This window comes from Paralichthys olivaceus, chromosome 3, assembly GCF_024713975.1.
Source record: "Paralichthys olivaceus isolate ysfri-2021 chromosome 3, ASM2471397v2, whole genome shotgun sequence".
Taxonomy (NCBI): domain Eukaryota; kingdom Metazoa; phylum Chordata; class Actinopteri; order Pleuronectiformes; family Paralichthyidae; genus Paralichthys; species Paralichthys olivaceus.
The window spans coordinates 644,787-657,247 of record NC_091095.1 but is presented as its reverse complement, the minus strand read 5'-3'; the positions used below and the strand labels follow the sequence as shown (position 1 = coordinate 657,247).

The following is a 12,461-nucleotide window of genomic DNA, read 5'->3' as shown; positions in this document are numbered from 1 at the left end:
GACTCACACAGGACGTAGACGAGCGGCCTCCTCCCCCCTCTGAGTGAATAAAGATGTTTAAAGATTGACAGCAGTGTCTCATCAGTGAAACTTCCACAAACACTCAAACACAAAGAAATAAAAAAACAACAACCTCCGAACACAACGAGCAGAGAGGATGAGCTGAGCTGCAAAACCACGTCCAAGCTCGGTCTGACCGAACATCTTGGCTCTGAGTGACGGAGAGGCAGATGGTGCTTATGGCCAACGCTCAAAAACCCAACACACACACACACACACACACACACACACACACACACACACCCTCTGGCTCTCTGGGAGCCTCTACGTTCTCCGATCAATATGTTTGGACGACACACTCGCGGTGAGCGGAGGCTGCAGTGGAGCAGCTGTTGTACAGTGGAGGTGTCAGCTCTGGTGTGTGGAGACTCTCCAGTGGAATATATTAACCTCAGTGGTTCACTTGATTCCACCGAGTATCCACGGTGACAGACTGTTCATCCTCACAGCTCCGACTGAATTCACCAAGCGTCACCGACAGAGGACGACCATTGGTCTTCAACTTCCTGTCTGCGGCAGGAAATGATCCGCGTTAGCAGCAGGACGTGCTAACTGGAAGAAAGTGAAGGACATTGATCAGGTGTGAGATCACAGCTCTCAGTCACTGTGACTTTGTCTCTATAATCACCTGAGACACCAGGCGGCCATTTAAAAGCTGGAATGCATGTTTTACACCCCCACTAACATACAGCATCATTAATATCATCATCATTATGATCACAACAAACTAAAACCTCATTTAACACCTTTCTAAACAGGACTACAGACGCTCTGCAAGACAGATGACAAACTGAGGAAAGCTTCTGAAAACAAGATCAAACATGGAAGACGAGTAGATAAATGAAAACATTCCAACATGATCAGAATGATAAATAGAAATAAGAGGCAGGAGGAAGACATGGCATAATAATGAACTGTTATTTAAAGTCCCACTGAATCTTACAAGTAGAGGAGGAGTCAGAGCTTTCAGCATCAAGCTCCTCTCCTGTGGAATCATCTCAGCTTCAGTTCTGGAGGCTGACTCCCTCTCTAACATTCAAACCGTCCTCCATGATGGAGTCACAGTCAGAGCTGGTCCAGTTCCTAGTTCTGCTGCTGGACGTCTAGAATGTGAAGGACACAGGACACATTAATGTCTCATCAACAATCTATGAGACAAACTGTGATTTTTGAATATAGACTTTACAAATAAACTGTGATTGATTGGTTAACAAAAACTAATTCACTAAAAGTATATTATTTTTACAATAATGTAATATTTTCTCAGCAGAGCCTGATGATAACTTATAATAACTTCTTCTGGGGAAAAGTTCTGTACAGAGGAAACACCCTCCTCCTCCTTGTTAGCAGACGGGACATGGACCCAACTACAAAGTCAAACACATTTTAAGTTGTTCTCACACTGTTGCTGTAGTAAATCAGACACAAGGTGAAGCAGAAACCTCCAGATGATATCCAGCTGTCGCCTCCCGATCAATGACTCAATTGATGAATGAATTTTCAAGAAGGTCTTTATTTAATTCCAGTCGCTCTTCGGACTGATTGCCTGGGCGCTGGTGTTGTAGCCGTAGGTGCAGCGTCTGCAGCTGCCAGGGGATGTTTCACCGCTGCAGAACAATGAAGTCATTATTACAATGATTTGTTTCCTTTGCTCATTAAAGCAGATGTCTGGGTGATCTGTGGTGTGTTTCTAATCATCAGAGCACGAGTCCAGCAGGTCCTGATTACTGTCCTCAGGCTGCGTTCAGGACACCCTGGAAAGAGCCGTACGTTGGAGTATTCTGCTCCAAAATACATCTTAGTGCTGCTTTAGTTAACGGCAGGTATTCTTCAAACGTTAGACAAATGATTCATAGAAATAAGAATTACAAAAGATTTTTATCAATTCTACTTGAGTTTTCTGGTAAGAATCAGAGAAGTTCTCCTCTGTTAGAGGGATTCATCTGTATTTAAGAGATTAACTGAGTGTGATGTAACAAGATGCTGCAGACTGTAAATCAAGATGGATGACGTGTCTCATGTCTCCAACTCCTCCCAGTTATTCAGAAAAGAAGCCAAACGATCCCAGATACAAACACTGACATGGAGCTGGTCATCGTCATATTTACAGTCTTTGTCTTCCACTATGAATCTTACTTTGAAGGAAAATAGGAAAATATAAATAAGTACAACAAAGCGTCGATGTCATGAAACAGACCAGTGGATCTGCAGGATCGAGGTCCGGCCCACACATGTGCTCAACCTATCACAGTTCAGTGTCAGCTGTCAATCATGACGTCTCAACCTGTTCTCATATCATCAAATAACTGATTGATTTGGCTTCACTTGTGACGGCTGTCGTGTCATCCATCTTTATTTACAGTCCATGTGCCCAAACAACTGGGTGGCTGTGGCTCAGGGGGTAGAGGGGGTTGTCCACCAATCAGAGGGTCAGCAGTTAGAGCATCGGTCATCACTGGATCGTCAACGAGGCGATTCTGCCAGAACCAAACACCGATCAGACCTCAGACTCCGAGCATCACTGAATCTGATGTTCTTCACTCTCACAGGCCCACGGTCCTGATTCCAGCCCCCTGACAGTAACCACTTCCTTTCGTCAGAGTCCTTGGTCTATTGACACTTTGCAGTGAGTGCAGTATATAAATATATATATACTTATATATGCACATACATATATATATATGTATTTATATGTATATGTTGAGCGCAGCAGAAGTGAAGGGGGATGTGTGGTGTTCATTTCTCTGTGTGGATCTGCCTCTGCAGTCTCAACCACCTGGAACACAAAGGCATCTGACAGCAATCAGGACGAGGGGAAAATGCATGAAAACAAACACTCTTGTTTGGAGCGCAGCTTCCTGGCTTTTGTCAAATGCTCCGTTTGAGCGATCCTCTAATGTTCTGCAAGTCCACATGCTTCAGAGCTAAACATTTAAAATTAGAGGGAGAAGGAGGAGAGAATTCACAGGAGACGACTCGAACAAGCTCTTTTGGACGGAGTCTGGAGGAGGAGAAGACAAAGGGTCATTTAATATGGCTGATGTGGTGACTGTGGCAGTGGGAGGACAGCTGGCGAGCTACTCTGGGAAATGTCCCCGTTAATGTGTCTTCATATGGACACTTTGGCTTCAGTGAGCTTCAGTGGGACGGCCGGGCGGGTGCAGCGACGGATGGTGGGTGGGTGTAGCGCTGGGTGGCAGGGTGCTGCTGCTGCGACGCCCCGGGGGCACCGCCATGCTCCACAAAGAGGAGGCAAAGGGAAAACAGATGTTGACAATCAGGTCTTTTTTCTCTCTCCCTGGTTTGTGAGAGGAAGGAAGTGAAATGCACATATCTTGGTAACTTATTGGATTTTGGGGGTAAATTGGAGAAACGTGTCGTGGCTCTTTGTGCTGACAGGATCCTGATGTTTCTACCAGCTTCTCCTTTAAACTGCACAAACATTTAAAGGTCCTTTAAATCTGTCAAAATTTAGATTATTATGATTTGATGTTTTAGTTTCTATTAAAGGCTTTGCCTCAATAATGAGCCTTATCAGTATTATACTTTTTCACCTTTACGTACGTCTGCAGTTTAAAAAAAATGCATTTGTATTAAAAAGGCTGGAATTATTAGTCAAATGGCAAATAGAATTATTTTAAATAATGTTTTTAATAATTTTCAGAATAAAGATTATTTAAAACGTTTTCTTGTTTTAGCTGCTCAGGTTTGAGGATCTGCTTTTTTCCTTTATCATAAATCACAGTGAATTTAATATATCTTTGCTCTGGACAACTGAAGAGAGTATTCAGCTTGTACTGATCAATCTAAATTAATCTAGCTGTTGCTGAAAACATTTGCAGATCTAGAATTATTTTTGTCTTTTTGCTTTGCTGATGTTCTACATCTTAAACAAACATTTTTAGTTTTTGTATTCATAATATCAGAAATGATGAAGACAATATCAACAATAGAAATATTTCAGTTCATTTTTGAATCTCAGCTTTAAATTATCATATTTTAATATTATTCTTTTACATTGACAGCTTGGTTTCTAAAGACAGGTCACAAGTGTCCATGGACGAATTTAACCTGTGAAGCCAAAATATGGACCCTCACATTTTACAATCTGCATCGCGTATTGATCAGTGACCAGTTGACTTGATTAGACACAATTATATTGAGGGACGTGCATCATATGTACCTAACATAGGTGTTGCATCGAGGCCCCTGAAGTTTAGTTCATGTTGTTTTACTGGAGCAAACAGGATCATAAAAACGGTCACCTCTGGTAAGATGTCTGCACGTCCTACAAAGTCTTACATTACTCAGATTGTATGATATGATATCGAGCCTTAAATATTTTTGATATGAATGCAGATATAGAATTTACATTTTTAAATTAAATGTAAATATACGTTACATACTTTTTCACCACTGACTTACACAAACTGGTTTTCATTGTGGGTCTTTTGAAAGAATTGTTTTCTTAAGAATGTGTTTTAACAGACTCGTGTAAGAACCAGACGTCCTGTGACATTTACATAAAACTAACTACTTCTTTGTCTGTGAGTTGCACAGGAAACACTGGAGCAGATCATCAGGAGGAGTCAGGGAGCAGGTGAGTGGAAACAGAAGAATCAGAATAAAAACACCAAACACAAGCCAGAAACACGACACTGCCTCCTACTGGGAGCTGAATGAACGACCAGCAGCAGCATCTCTGTGTGAACAGACTTTATTATTTACATTAAATTAGGTTTCATTAGATTTCTAACGCTCCTCATGTCTCAGTGCTTCTTTACAAGAAGACATAAATATCAGTTTACACTCTTCATGTTAATACTGAAACAGAAATGAAACACACACTGTACCTCTGAATCTAATCTTTAAGCTTTTATTCTTTTTATTGCTGCATTAAATTCGACATCAGGAAGATTTTAAAACAAGGAATTCATGCTAATGACTCAACGTTCAGATATTTACTACAGCATCAGTCAGGAACAAAGTTTAATTATATCACGTTCTGATAACACAGGATGTTGTGATATGTTTAATGTTTCACATCTCAATGTAATTATCTTAATTTAACACCAACAGTTACAATCGGTACACATGTGGTGTTTGTGTCTCATGTCACAGTTACACAGAATAAAATGATGTTTGTAGAATCAAACAGAGACGCTTAAAGCACAAGCAGCTGTGGGACAAAATGTCTGTCCTCCACCTGCTGAGCAGCTACACACTCAGTCAGAGAGCAGCTGCTGAACACAGAGGAGCATTTAGCAGAGTCTGCTGTGTCCCTCAGGAGGTGGAGGAGACGGAGCTGTGAGACAAAGAGACGGAGCTCTGGACTCCAGAGCTACTATGTCTTTAAGAAGGTAGATCAGCTGGAGGGGGGTTAGGAGGGAGGTGGACAGGTGGAGCTGGTGGAGGTGGTGGACAGGTGGAGGTGGAGGAGGTGGACAGGTGGAGGTGGTGGACAGGTGGAGCTGGTGGACAGGTGGAAGTGGAGGAGGTGTAGCTGGTGGACAGGTGGAGGTGGAGCTGGTTGACAGGTGGAGGTGGTGGAGGTGGACAGGTGTAGCTGGTGGACAGGTGGAGCTAGTGGACAGGTGGAGGTGGAGGAGGTGGAGCTGGTGGACAGGTGAAGGTGGAGGAGGTGGAGTTAGTGGACAGGTGAGGGTGATGGAGGACAGGTGGAGGTGGACAGGTGTAGCTGGTGGACAGGTGGAGGTGGAGGAGGTGGAGCTGGTGGACAGGTGAAGGTGGAGGAGGTGGAGTTAGTGGACAGGTGAGGGTGGTGGAGGACAGGTGGAGGTGGACAGGTGTAGCTGGTGGACAGGTGGAGGTGGACAGGTGTAGCTGGTGGACAGGTGAAGGTGGAGGTGGTGGAGGACAGGTGGAGGTGGAGGAGGTGGAGCTAGTGGACAGGTGGAGGTGGAGGAGGTGGAGCTGGTGGACAGGTGAAGGTGGAGGAGGTGGAGTTAGTGGACAGGTGAGGGTGGTGGAGGACAGGTGGGGGTGGACAGGTGTAGCTGGTGGACAGGTGGAGGTGGAGGTGGTGGAGGACAGGTGGAGGTGGAGGAGGTGGAGGAGGTGGTGGACAGGTGGAGGTGTATCTGGTGTTGATCTACATGGAGCCTCTTCACCTTCTTCTTCTTCATCATCATCATCATCAGTGTCATGGAGGACGCTGAGTGAGCTGCTCTGAAGCAGGAGAACTGAGTTTCACCATTTGAATCAAACATCGGATCAGACTTGAGTCACATGTGAGCGAACACACATGAAACATACATGTCACACACATGTTTAGATTCCATGTGACGTCAGAGTGTCTTTATTATAACTGAGTGTTCAAACCCGCTGAAACGAGACGCTCCTCACTCGAGCAGAACCTGGAGCAGAATCATCGCGTTTTTAACTTCACTCCACGTTTCAAGTAATCCACCTCGTAGTTATCAGCACCTGTACTAGTGCAAAAGAATTAGAACATACTAATAGTGAATTCGGCGTATTTTAATATTTCTAAATACAAATGTTAAAAGTTGTTTCGTGCATCTCTTTTCCAGATGTCGTCACTGAAAGTTTCTATGGCGCGAACTGTGTTAGCAGCTAAAGCGGTTTGGTTACAGTCACCTCGGTTTAATAAAGTAAGTTAGTTAGTTAGTTAGCAGCTGGTGGGTGAGTTTAAACCCTGTGGACGAGATTCAGGTGAGTGGAGAGTTGACTTTTAGTTCTGTTAACCTCTAACGATGGGTAAAGTTAGCTAGCCGCTTAGCTAACTGGTCAGCTAGCTGGTCACTTTAACAGCTGGAACAGATGAGCTGAGGTTGGTTAGTCGTTTAGAACAGTTCAGTTTCTAACTTGTTCAGTTGAACAGAAGCCACAAACCTTCCTGCGTTTATAGACCTGACAACTAATTCAATTAAACTGGAATCAAACTTGTAGTTAAAAATAAAAGTTTCCTTCATTTTCCCCACTGGGTTGGATGCTAAGTCAACTTAGCTTAGTTAGCTGATTAGTAGTGTTGGTTATGCAGAGTGACTGAGAGAAGAGTCTGAAGCCTGAGTTCTCTGAAGCTCCTCACTGAGGTGATCCTTCATGGTCACTGGTCAGTTGGTCAAGTACTGACTGGTCAGTTGGTCAAGTACTGACTGGTTAGTTGGTCAAGTGAAGAATCAGTCAGAACTCAACATAACGACTCACTGACATATTCACAAAGACCATTTGACTCAAGACGGTCAACTCACACTTTGAGTTCAGTGATCGTGATCCTTCATCTGAAGACCGATGAGTTGCACTGCTAGTTACTGCTGGTTACTGCTAGTTATCGTAGTTGTGCTCCAGTCACTCCCAGCGCTGCTCGGGGATTTATAGGTTTTATAAATGAGAACATTTAGCGGTGAACCACCTTCACATTCTCTTAAGAAACAGTCTGACAACAGGTTTAAAGGTCCAATCATAAAGTGAAATAATGGTTCAGAACAGTAGTTAATGGTGGGTGGATCAATCCAGTGTCAATACATTGATCAGGTCTTAGAAAATCAATATGATGAATATTACTTTAAAGTATTATTTAAAGTATTTGGTTGATAATGAGAACATCTGAACTCAAATCATGAATCTGTCTCCCTGACATGACGGCACATAAAGAGTATTGATTATCAGTTGGTTCTGAATAATTCATTGATTCAGTTTCATCTTGGAACTTGTTCTCTACTTTAAATTAATTGGTTTTTTTTAAAGACTCCAAAGTTTATTATATTTAAACTCTGAAGTTCAGTTGAATTGTCAGGGACCTTTAATATGAAAACAGACTCTATCAACTGTAGACCCCCCCCATCACCCCCCATCACCCCCTCTCTTCACCTCCTGGCCTGGTGTACCTTACCCCCCCCCTCCCTTCGGACGTCCCGGCCGTCCCCTTTATATCTCTGGCTGAATCGCATTCCTTGGTTTGGCCGCCACAATGGGAGAACTGTTTGATGGTGGCTCTGCTGTGGTTCAGGTATTCCCCCTCTGATTAGGAACCTGAGCTTCACAGACCCCCCCCCCCCCACACACACACACACCTCCCTCTGAACCCTTCATTACCCCCCCACTAACTTCAGCACCAACAGACAGGTTAAAGCACATGTTTGCTGATGTGCGATGTGATGGGATGCCGCTCGGTTCTTGTTCTTTCTGTGTTTGTGTTTTTACTCTGACCTGCAGAGAAAAAGAGAAAGAACCATCAGACATATTTAAATCTCATAGCTCGTGGTGTGATTAGAAAAAGGAGCTTGTGCTTCTGTTTGGGTTAAAAAACCCTCAGTGAATCAAATCTCCAGCGCTGCGTTCACATGCACAGATCTGTGTCAGGAAAATCCAGCTGTCTGACTTTAAGAATTAATAAAACAAAATCCCCAATACAAATATAATATTTTCATGTTGATCATTTTTATAAGAAACACTCTTGTGCCATGGATTTACTGTACGTCAACTAATTATTTAACCTCTTCAGCTCAACTGCTGTCAGATAAATATTCCATATCCACTGCAGGTCGGTGCTTTGCATGGATAGGAACACATACATATATTCAAATGGAGAATTAAATTGAGTTTACATATCATGGAAATTTACTTGATGTCATGTTCATAATTTTATTTATTTTTTTGGTACACTGGTATCTTTTTTAGAATCTCTAGTAAAATTCAAAATGAGAAGTTCTGATGTAAAACGCAGCGTTTGAGTAGTTAAATAATCAAATCAATCAAAAACAAATGTGCTCACAAATTATTCTTGTTTTTATGCTCTGACTTTTATTCATTTTAATTTAATCAAAAATGTTTTATTTTTATCTTTCGATACTTTTACTTTACCCTGAATGACAGACAGGGATTGAGACTCATAACTACTCTTATTCTTTTAAATCCTTTGCTGATGCTTTATGTGGCAGTTACCAGCCTTTTGATAAGAATTAACCTTTGGCTTGATGTAAAGGTGCAAATGTTTGTCTCTCTTCACTTTGGCTCGTGATTTTGACTTGAAGCTTCCTCCTTAATCTACGACTCTGGAGCAAATTCATTTTAAATTCACGATTTGTTGACATGAGAACATGGTTACATGGGTTTAGTGTGAAAAATATGACAATATAAAAACTGGAAAATGAAACAGCTCATTGTAATTAAATGTAGCTGCGACTTGTAGATCAACTGTGTTTCTTCTTTATAATCTACAACTTTAAAGAATTTGTAAATGATTTATCAAGTATTAATACAAGCTTTGTAAAGAATTATCTGACAGATATTTTTACTTTGCACATTAAGACTTTACAAATAAAATAAAAACTCAACAGTCTCAACAGTAAAATAAATAAAAATCAGTTAGAATTAACTTCACCCCCACTGAATATAATATAAAAACGGTGGTCACAAGTTTATTATATATATATATATATATATATATATTTATATATATACATTTATTATATTAATATAAATATGAATAATAATAATAAAATGTCTAACAATAAAAAACCTGACAGGAGCCACTTTACCCAACATACTTCTTTACTTTTACTCGAGTTAGAATTTATTTTCAGCTTTGGTAAATACATTGACGTTTCTAACTTATTCACTGGATCTGACGTTCACTGCTGTAAAGCAGAAATGTGAAGTGAAGGAACTTACTGATGGAGCGCTGTCATGTTTTTCTTTCAGGCGAGCGGCAGCGCTAACGGTCGGCATCTTCACGGTGAAAGAAAAGGGTCTGCTCTCCTCTCCGGGCTCCGACAGGATCCGTCTGTCTAGAGGTATTTATGCCTAAACACAGGAGTTTTCTGCTGAAGGAAAGAGGGATGCAGGAAAGAGGATGGGGGGGATTCAGGGGAGAGAGGGGTGAGACGGGAGGTGGGGGGGACGAGGAAGGATGGAAACCCAAAACAAAACATAGCATGATAGTCTGTAAGCAGTTCCATGTGTCCGGAGGACTGACCGCCCCGCGGAGCTTCAGCCCTCTGCCCTCTCTCTCTGTCTCTCTCTCTCTCCCTCTTGCTCCCTCCCTCTACCTGCGTCCGTCCCGTTAAAGTGGCCATAAAAAAACAGGTACAAGTAGTTTGGAGTTGGTTCAGTTGAGTTTAGCCGGAGCAGCCGTCTTCTTCTTCTTCTGGTGGTGATGATGATGATAACGAAGAATAAGCCCTGATTAAACCCGAGGAGAAAAAAAGGGAGAAGCGACCCGAGGCGCTCGGCGAAGCGGAAAAAAGGCTCATCATTCTGCTCGGCTGTGTGTGTGTGTGTGTGTGTGTGTGTGTGTGTGTGTGTGTGTGTGTGTGTGTGTGTGTGTGTGTGTATGTGTGTGTGTGAGCGCGCCTGTGTGTGTGTGTGTGAGTGAGAGCCTGTGTGTGTGAGCGCCTGTGTGTTAGAGCCTGTGTGTGTGTGTGAGTGAGAGCCTGTGTGTGTGTGTGTGTTTCTCTCTGAGCAGATGACTGCCGCTCACCTTGCCACGGGGTCTGCATGAGATTGGTTCATTGTCAAGGAGCTTTTTTTTTTTTTTTTTTACCCATGATTCCATATGGTATGGAGCGGGCTACATGTTGCCCAACATGCCAGTGCAAATGTTTTCTCAATTAGGTGTCTTATCTCCACTGAGCGCACTCGCATCAGATGAAGCTTGCTGACAGCGTAATGGCAGGGAAAACCTCGGAAGGCTCCATCAAATGGCAGCTCTGCTACGACATCTCAGCCAGGACCTGGTGGATGGTAAGTTGGCACAACTTGCTCCATTTTCTTTTTTTTTTCTTACTTTTTTCTTTCTTGTTTCTCTTCACCCAAAAAAGGACCAGACCCTTGTCCTGCTTCCTCCTTCTCTTCTTCTTCTTGTGGCAGAGCTTTTTCAGTTTTATTTGGATTCGTGAGCCGCTTGGACTGTTTGTTGTTTTCTCTGACGGCGCCTCTTGTCTCCGTGGTGTCCCGTTAGCGGACGGGTGCCAGCTCAGGTCTGCAGCCGCGGCAGGGGGTTTGTTCCTCTCCTTCTGCTGTCGTGACGCAGAGCCTCCTCTTGTCATCCGCTGCTCTGTCTTTCTCTCGTTCCGTCTGATTAACGGGGAACTTAGGTGAAAAAGTCTTGCTTTGTTTCTGTGCGCTGCCCGAGAAATACCAAAACTGAACATCGCGCTCGGCTCCTGAGCTCTGACACATCACCGCCGCCGCTGTGGCAATTACATCGCACCAGGGAACAAACACCCCCACCTCCATCAGACTCACACCCATCTCGGCGGCAGTGTCCCGGGACGAGCCGGGGCCCGGGCCGCAGCACTGGGCCACTTTAAGCTGCTTGTCGTGGTCAGCGAGGCCAGCCGACCTTTGGCACGCTACTGGTGCGGTGGCTGTGAGGATAAAGGGGGAGGCTGAAGACCAAATTGACAGACGGGGGAGTTTGGTGACTCCGCTGAGAGACAAGGAGGGGGTCGGGTTTTTTTTCTTTTTGTTTCTCTCAATAGTCTATTGTGACCAGCTCGTCCAAATGAGGCAGAGAGATGAAAGAGCTCAGCGCTGAAAGTTCATTGGGGGACAGCTCATCATTTCTGCCACAGCTAACATTTAACACGGTGTCAGCGGCGTCGGTCGAGCTGGGACGGACGCCGAGTTCAGCCGCTGCAGGTTCTTCTCCTCCAGTCTGAATAAAAAGAGTTGTGTTGCCAAAGAGACAAAGGCGGCTTTATCCTCTGTGTAACAGGACCGTGAACTTTGTGAATTCCTTTTGGTCAAAGCCCCCCCCCCGTCCCCATAACACACACACACAGACGCACACACTCACTTTCTCCGTCCAGCCCACCAGCAGCAGGACGGCGGCGTGCAGCCCGTCGGTGTTGACGGGAGTCTTTTTACTCTGCCGCCCGCTGTGGTCGTCTGCTCAGGGGATTTTGTGTGTGTGTCTTTTTGTCATCTTCTTGGGACCTCTCTCAGTATTTAAACTCATCTTGTGGGGACCGGTGGTCCTCATGAGGTCTTAATGAGACAGGATGTCTTCTCCGAGCTTGTGTTTGAGGTGGAGGGTTATGATTGAGCTGTCCACGATGAATGAAAGTCAGTGTAGTGTCCTAACAAGGATAGCTGTGCATACTTGTGTGTGTGGATTTCAGTTGGTGAGTGGGAGAGTTTTGTTCCTGTGTGTGTGTGTGTGTGTGTGTGTGTGTGTGTGTGTGGGTGGGTAGGTGCAGGCGGGGGGTCTGGATGTGCCGGGCTTCCTCGGCCAGAGCAGAATTTTATTTTGAAAGAGATCAGTCTGTTCAGGGACTTTTTTCTTTAAAGCGGCTTTTTGTGAAGGAGATGCTGTGTTTTAATATCTGATCGTGAATCATCGTAGTTTTCTGCTTTCTGATAAAATCTGAGGTGAGAAAAGCTTAAATTCATGGTGTGACATGATTTCTAAAAAT

At 43.8% G+C, this 12,461-nt stretch overlaps 1 protein-coding gene and 1 long non-coding RNA gene across 5 annotated transcripts in view; one reads left to right on the top strand and one right to left on the bottom strand.

Moving 5' to 3' along the window:
* Window positions 1–6,263: 6,263 nt before the first annotated feature.
* The window catches only part of nfia (nuclear factor I/A), a 128,679-nt gene continuing 122,481 nt past the window's right edge, over window positions 6,264–12,461 (top strand). For 2 of the 3 annotated variants that reach the window (XM_069520059.1, XM_069520027.1), the window contains exon 1: window positions 10,630–10,785. In XM_069520059.1, the coding sequence (XP_069376160.1) occupies window positions 10,690–10,785 (96 nt within the window). In that variant the 5' untranslated portion in view covers window positions 10,630–10,689. Of the gene's footprint in view, window positions 6,312–9,744; window positions 9,837–10,629; window positions 10,786–12,461 lie in introns of those variants that run through there. The other variant, XM_069520066.1, reaches the window with a different exon arrangement.
* Window positions 7,946–10,621, bottom strand: LOC138406800 (uncharacterized). Of its 2 annotated transcripts, none has more exons than XR_011240181.1 (3): window positions 10,092–10,621; window positions 9,715–9,866; window positions 7,946–8,250 (listed from the first exon to the last, which is right to left on the bottom strand). It is a non-coding gene; the product is annotated as an uncharacterized lncRNA (long non-coding RNA). The 2 variants fall into 2 exon arrangements; XR_011240180.1 differs by having other exon boundaries at window positions 9,715–9,863.